The sequence below is a fragment of the Cotesia typhae genome, unplaced genomic scaffold, assembly GCF_013202065.1.
Source record: "Cotesia typhae breed Kobodo isofemale line unplaced genomic scaffold, CoteBio_Ctyphae contig_44, whole genome shotgun sequence".
NCBI lineage: Eukaryota > Metazoa > Arthropoda > Insecta > Hymenoptera > Braconidae > Cotesia > Cotesia typhae.
Window position 1 is genome coordinate 1,396,195 of NW_027423753.1, and position 7,882 is coordinate 1,404,076.

At 31.5% G+C, this 7,882-nt stretch overlaps 1 protein-coding gene across 2 annotated transcripts in view; it reads right to left on the reverse strand.

Annotated features, from left to right (window-relative positions):
* Tfap-2 (transcription factor AP-2) overlaps window positions 1-3,202 on the reverse strand; it is a 34,776-nt gene extending 31,574 nt beyond the window's left edge. For both annotated transcript variants that reach the window (XM_074244716.1, XM_074244715.1), the window contains exon 1: window positions 2,610-3,202. In XM_074244716.1, the coding sequence (XP_074100817.1) occupies window positions 2,610-2,879 (270 nt within the window). In that variant the 5' untranslated portion in view covers window positions 2,880-3,202. The remainder of the gene's footprint in view (window positions 1-2,609) is intronic.
* Between the last annotated feature and the right edge of the window lie 4,680 nt (window positions 3,203-7,882).

The following is a 7,882-nucleotide window of genomic DNA, read 5'->3' on the forward strand; positions in this document are numbered from 1 at the left end:
GGTTTGGCGTGTAACTTGTTAGAAAAAATTGAAACTAAAATTTGAGTCATGTATAATTATAATTAAAAAAGGTGGATGTGGAGAATGTGTGTGTGTGTGTGTGTGTGTGTGTGTGTATTTTCTAACGGCGTGTTAGAGAAACTTAAGGTGGATTAAATACGTACTCGAAGCTTCAAACATCCTCGTCAATGTCAAAATAAGTAGGTCGACCTATCGAGTTACGCCTCTCTCAAAAACGACCTGACGGTTCCACGTCGACATCGAGATCTCTCAGATAATTACATTCAGAAATATAATCGATAAATTCATTGCGAAATAACTCTATTTCACGTACAATTTTTATTTCTTATTTTTTATTGTGTATAATTGATCGATTGCTTTCTGGGTAATGAGAAATTATTTTTTATTGTGAAATTATTGCTTTTAAAGGTCAGCGGTAGGTTTAAAAATTTTTTAAGAGTTTGCTGAAAAAAGTTACTTGAAATTTTTATGATAAAAAAATTATTTTGTTGAAAAAAATATTTATTTTAATAAAAAATCAATGATTTTTTAGCTTTGATAATAAAAGTAAATACATTTTTAAAGATATAAGCTCATCCTGATGTTACACTCATCAAGAGCTTTCATTTGAGTACCCACATGTATTTTGATATATTTTTTATATATTCATATATATAAATATATGAAAAATTGATGTGGGTACTCAAATGAAAGGTCTCGATGAGTGTAACATCGGGATGAGCTTAAATCTTTAAAAATGACAATCATTCACGAGATACAAGGTAATTTCTTAATTTGTAAAAATTTTTTTAAGCCAAAAAAAATTTTTTTTTTAAATCAAGCAATTTTTCTAGCTTATAAAAATCAAGTGCAATTAAAATTTTTACTCAAATAAAGAAATGAAAGAATATAACATAAAGTTAAAATGAAAGATGAGTTTTTCGACATAAAAATGAAAACATACTGGCAGATATAATCGCACATACTCCATCGATATTATTATGATTATGATAGTTGATACATTGCCTATTGTAGCGGTAAATAAACGATCAGTTAACATTCTTAAAGAGTGAATCCTCCTGCAATATAAGATAATGATAATAATAAAGATTAAATTGATGTTAAGTGTTTATGCCGGTGTTCTTTGTCTGTAATGATCAGGCTCAAGATGAAGATGAGAAATTAATACCGATCTTTACAAAGAGGTGAGCTAATTTAAGCCTCCCGCTTGGTTTTTCTTCTTCTTCTCCAGAGTTAACTGTTGTGCTAAAATCTGGATTAGGATGTTTGCTGGATTACGAGTTAATTACCCAGTCGCGACCGTGAAAACGAGTGTGCAGGTAATTGCCAGATGCATTATTACTATTACTATTATTGTGGGATAGGTTCTGTAATAGTTATGCTCAGAAGACAGCGTGAAAGATTCGTGCTAAGGCTGCGGTTTTACTCTGCACATTTGCCACGCGCTGCTTGCGGGCATTCCAGTCACTACTTTTCAACGACTTATTTTAATAATAAATTTTATTTATCTAGACATTATATTTTATTTTATTTAATAGTATATTATTTATTTCGTTGTTAAATTATATGGAAGTTGAGATTTTTTATCATTGATCCTGATAAGTAATTAAATAAATTGTATTTAATTACTGATTAGTCTTTAAAAAATTTTTTTTATCTTTCATTCAATTTTTTTAGTGAGATACATTTTATCCAATAATTTTATAGGGCTTTAATAAATTCTTTAAAGTATAGATACAATTTTTTTAAATATTTCTTTAGACGTATAAATTTCTTTTTGGCATTTATACAACAATTCTAGATTTTAATCTTTAAGTATTTTTTTTTTTAAAGAGAATTTTTAAATATTTCGTGAAAAAATTTTAAACGCTATTTATTTTGTAGAAATTTAAAATAAATATAAATTGAAGAATAATATTTAAAATATTTATAAATAATAAGTTTTTAATAGCTCAAATTGAATCTGAAGAATTTTTCTACTATCACAAAAATTTTAAAAATGTATTAAAAATCCAATTTAATTCTTAGCTATTGTAAACTTTGCTTTAAAACTAATAAAATTCCTAAACTTTCTTCAAAAAAATGTCCAACTATTAAATTTCCTCATAAAAAAAAAAAAAAAAAAAAAAAAAAAAAAAAAAAACGCTAGAACGTAAATGAACAAAACCCGTTTAGAGGTCACTTAGCACAAATTTATTCATCATTCTTATTCCATAATCAATAAAAAACAACTCTCACACGGCTTCTCGGAGACATGAGTAAGACACATCATGACTAACGGCGTCTCCTTCCTATATATATAAACATACGTTTATATACTTCTATATAAAGGTGTGACTCAAACTGTTAAACGGTTAGCACCCCGAGGGTGACTGGGGAACCCTCTGGACCTGGACAGTTACCTCGTAAATACCGATCGGCATAGTTTGGTCTGCCCAAGGCAAGATGTGTCTCCTCAGTCCGAATCCCACCTGACATCCGAACCTACCGGACATAATCATACAACATAACAGGTTTTGAGCATACCTCTCTATTTTCCCATCATAACAACAACAACAATCAATTATTAATTATTAATATTCACTTACATCATCCCTCAATTCTCCACTTTCTTCCAGCACAAACGCAACGTCATTATTATTATTGCTGCTGTCATTTTCATCATCATCATTATCATTTTGACTCTGATGATCTTCGATTGGAGAACCCGCGAGTTTCCTAAAACTCCCATCGCGCTTCCGCTTGTGTTGTCCGCCGATTCTGATCTCCCTCGGCAGCATATTGTCGGGGATTTCCGTCTCGGAACTCCTCGGCGAGGATTCTTCTAACGGCGACATATTTCTGTTCTTGTTCGACATCAATCAGGAGTTAAAGGTCAACTATCTCCAGATCAGATCACATTAACATATTGACATTCATTAATATCTTTATAAAGATATGCAATCTTGATTCTTCAATTACTTAATTGTTAGTCAATTAGAAATTCGACACTTGTCACCTTGCCACACATTTTTAGGCACTCACTTTTATCACGTGGCAATTTGGTCCGCGGGTTAATTATTATTTTACTTCTAACTTCTGTCAAACGTTTTAAGCGGCAATAACAACAATAATAATGATAGTAATAATGATAATGAAGAAAGATTGTATTGGTCGATCTGACAGAGACCACGTTGGCGCGCGCGACTCTCGAGAATGGCCTAGAGGCGAAAAGAGGAGAACTCTTAGCCCAAGGCAGGATCACCAGCAGGAAGAGGAGGAGGCGGAGGAGGAGGGAAATCTTATAACCTGAGCAAGTGTTTAACTACTTGACCACTCGCTGCTCGTAGCTCTGGTATCGCTGAGCCTCTTACTACCAGCTGGTCCCCTCCAGAATCTTGGAGAATTATTTTTATAATCTTTCAGAGGGTTTTTAGTCAAATTGGAAAATTTTGAAGATAATAGACAGATTATAATTTTTTAATGCCATTAAAAAAAAATTTTTTTTTAGTATTAACTTATTTTTTATTTATATAAAAGTATTTATCAAGAAAAAAATTTCAGGTAAGTTTCTAATAGTTGAAAAAAAATTATTTTAATTTTATTACTTAAATTCTGGAACATAACTCTCTTCTAGGGAGAAGATTTAGCGATCATACGCCACCTATCGGAAATTTTCAATACTATTTTTAATAAAAAAATAATATGTGGGCATATTTGACCGTAAAAAATTTTTTTACGGGTATTATTTATAATTCAAGTACACGTTACATCAACTGTAATAATTTTTCTTGTTTTAAATAAATTTTAATTATCCTATTGAATAAAAAGTGACCTCTCATTTGAAGGATGAAGATACACGATAGATACTATTTAAATGTTAGATTGAGGTTACAAGGTACAAATTGTATGGAAATGTAAAATTACCGATCTTGAAAGATAAGGAGTAGCAAGATCTGAATCGGACTAAATTTTCAATATTATCTCTCTGTTTTCTTCTCGATGTTTGTATTTGGATCCAGCGTGAATAGTAGTAGAAGCACAAGATAGTAGTCGTAGCCTGTGGATGTTGTGCACCTTGAATGAACGGATAACTGTTGTCGAGCGGGTTTCAGATAGATATCGCTTAGCGGGGATCGGTGTGCAAGATTACACACACATTAAGCTCGTGTACATACGAATAAATCGATCTATCGCTGTACACTGGTAGCTGTAAGCCTCATACTGGACCTTGAGGCCTCGGGGCTTTCACCGCGAATCAACTCAAGTATTAGATCAACAACAGCCATCAGCCATCATCATCTCGGGTAAGTATAAGTAAGAGCAGCAGGTTGTAGTAGTTGCTTTATTTTTTGGCGGTTGGAAATTATTTAATTATACTAATTAGGTGGCTTTAGTTTTTCAGCTTATTCAATCAGGAAATCAACCATACCGGTTTTATTTTTTTTTCCGTCTTGGCATTTTAAAGGCTCATTTTTTGTCAAATCATTTCAATTTTAAATTTATTCATTTTTTTTTTTTTTTTTTTTTTTTTTCAAATCAAAAGATTAAAATTTATTAATTTACTTTGTTTCAAAACAGTCAATTTTTGGAAATCTTTAAACTGCGGTATCTTTTGAACGCAAGGTTCAATTTTGATTTTGTTGACGGCAATCGACGCAGTTTTTCAAGCACTAAAAGTGTATACAAGGTTTTGAGTTGATTCGATGAATAGTTTCAAAGTTATCTCAAAAAAATGTTTTCTATTTTTAGTTTGAATAATTTTATAAATTGAAGGCTGCGGTGTTAATCGATAGTCATAAATTGCACGTAAAATTTTCCACAAAAATCCAAAGCCATCAAGACATCATACATGACGTATATCTCCGCGTAGGCAGATGAAAATGATTCATTGATATCAGGAAAGCCATTGAGGGAGCTGGATATTGTATCGGTCTCCCGAGAGAAATCTTCGAGCATATTTTCTCGCCTATTCTGCAGTCTGCCGGATGCAGATAGCTAAGAAAGAGTCACCCTACATTCGTCTATCAACTCCACTATCTTAAATATGTAACATATGTAATATGTGATGTCAATATCAATATCATTGTCCCGATAAAGTACTGTTAAAAATTTCAAAGAATATTTTTTCAAACTTTCTACTCGATTCAACACAAAAACTCTTCAAAATAATTTTTTTGATCCAACAATTTTTCTATTGAATGATTTTTTTTTTTTTTTTTCATGCAAGATTTTACAGCGATTTCTCTATCCGCGAGATATTGCTCGGCTTATCACTGGAGAGTGGATAGTGGACTGTTGATGGGTGTGGCCTGATACTCAACAGATTCGTCGTAGCTCGTTACCATTTCAATCACGTATAACCAAGATCTGTTACTATTACTGTTGCTGTTTGCTCGATAATCTTAACGGGTGATTAATTCGTTTACCTCGTTACTTTATCGCCACTGGACAAGTTCTTTTCTTCTGTTGTATGTTTTATTCCATTGCACTCACACGTTCTACGGCAAATACATACATGTACTTTTCCACAAAACGCTAACTACTGACTACTATTTGTTATTTATAACCGGGCGATTAGAAAAATCAATTCTAATTTAAATTACAATTTAAAATTATTTTATTGGTTCAAAAATTTTCCTTTTAGCCAATGCAATTATTTTCAGTGTAAAAACTGTTATTTTTTGCGTGAAAAATCAATAAAACCCAAGTTTTATAAAAATAATTATGTCGATAACAAAAAAGACCATTTGGGGTGAGGATATAATAATCGTTATGCCCGGTAAAAACAAAAATACGATTGATAAACTTGAGGAAAACCACAAAACGGGTAATAATGATCAACTTAGCGAGCCATTACGCGTGATAATATTGCATTGCAATACCAATAGTTTTATATATATATAAAATAAGATTGGCAGACTGCTGGGTACCAGGTAGGACAAAGCTCAAGAATGAAGTATGGAGTAAGTACGGAGTAAGGAGAATGGAATAAGTTGAGGAGGTTTGTGGTTTTGAAATCGAGAAATGCCACTCGCGATATCATATTCCAGCACGCGTTCTCCTTCGTACGATGTATTCGAGCTTGTATTCAACCTTCACGTAATAACGTCCATCCACATTATATTATATTTATTTTTATGGCTCGAATAGAAGTTAAGTCGAATAATCGGCGGTACTCGAGCATTATTCGCGGATCGACGGCTCGTTAAACCGATAATATTCTTCTGCTCGATTTTCAAATTGAGATTGGAATTTTTTTTTATTCCTACTGATCATTTCGAAGTAGCAATAAACTCGTACTTATTTTAGTAATCTAAGTGTTAGAGCTTTTTAGAGGGTTTATTATTATTTTAATGACTCTATTTTTTATTTTAATGGCCATTGGAAGATTTTAAGGTTTAATTTTATTGAATTTAAATTCTTGAGCCGTTAAAAAATTCTAATAAATTTTTTTAATAATTTTTTGTGTAAAAATTTATTTTATTTTATTTTTTTGGATGGAAAAAATAAAAAATTTGAGACGGATTGAATGAATATTTTGATATGTAATAAAAATAAAAACAAATGTGGGAATATAAGCAAAAATAAAAAAAAGAGAAGAAGGTGCAGTGGTCACTGGGGCGTTGACCTGATGCGCCTGGACCAAACGAGTGTGAGTACAACGGAATCTCAGGTTAGGGGACGAGGACGAGCGTCAGACGCTGCTTGGTCAAGTCGTTTGTAAAAGACAAGGAGAAAGCAATTGTGGATACATATATATTATTTATATGTGTGTTGAAGAAAGAAGACGATGAGGAAAAAAAGACCCGGATCGTCAGCGACAAACAAAAAGTTTGTGTATGCCGTATCGCGGACTAAAAAGTAAAATGGGAACAAAAAAACTCCCGTATATAGATATAGTTATGAAAGAGGACAAAAACGCTGGATAAAACGTCGATTGATTTATTTATCACCCTTGCTGATTAATGTAAGAGCAATGCTGCTGAGACTTTTAAATTCGCATCAGGAAGCAGATGGCGTGTATGGACAATTTTTATTTTTATGCAATTTTGTCTAATAAATTTTTTTTTATAAAAATTAATTAAGCTTTGAATTAAGGAATAAAAACAAATTAATTTGATTTAAAAGGACAGAAAAAATTATTTTTAAGAAATTTTTTCGCATTGAAACGAGCAGAAAAATTATTTAATTATGAAAAAATTTTATTTCTATAAAAAAATAGAAAATGAAATTCACAATTAATTAATTAAATTTTTTAATTAAAATATGCATGATATTTATTTAATTAAAACAAAATGTTTGAAATAAATTTTTTACTTGAAGACAATTAACCAAAATTTTGTAATAAATTAAAAGATAATTTTTTTGTTATTTATTTAGTATTTAAATAAATAAACGCATAATTATTATTATTATTGACAATAATAAAAATGGAGAATTGTACTCTCAGCATGTAATGACAAACGGCGATTTATCTCTTGATATGCATGCCCAGAGACTAATATAATATAAGTAATAAGCGGTAAGTTCTTTTTAGAATAAGACCCTTGTGCATGCGAGTAAAGAACTTGTTGTTATACTGCCAAACGACGGGTCATTCATAAAGATGATCCGTTACAATGCGAACATCGTAGTCCTCTGAGCAAGTACATAATCACTACACCGCTCATCCGCGATCTGAGATTCTTAAAATAATAATAAATAATAAATAATAAATAATGAACATCAAAATAGGAATAGGAATGACGAAGTAAAATCGATCTGAGGTCACGGACATGATTGCGAGACCCGAAGGATTCGCACGAGTCGGCATCATTACCGATTTATCATTTTTACAGTGGATCAATTTAGCGACATAATCCAGCTCCAGACAATGACA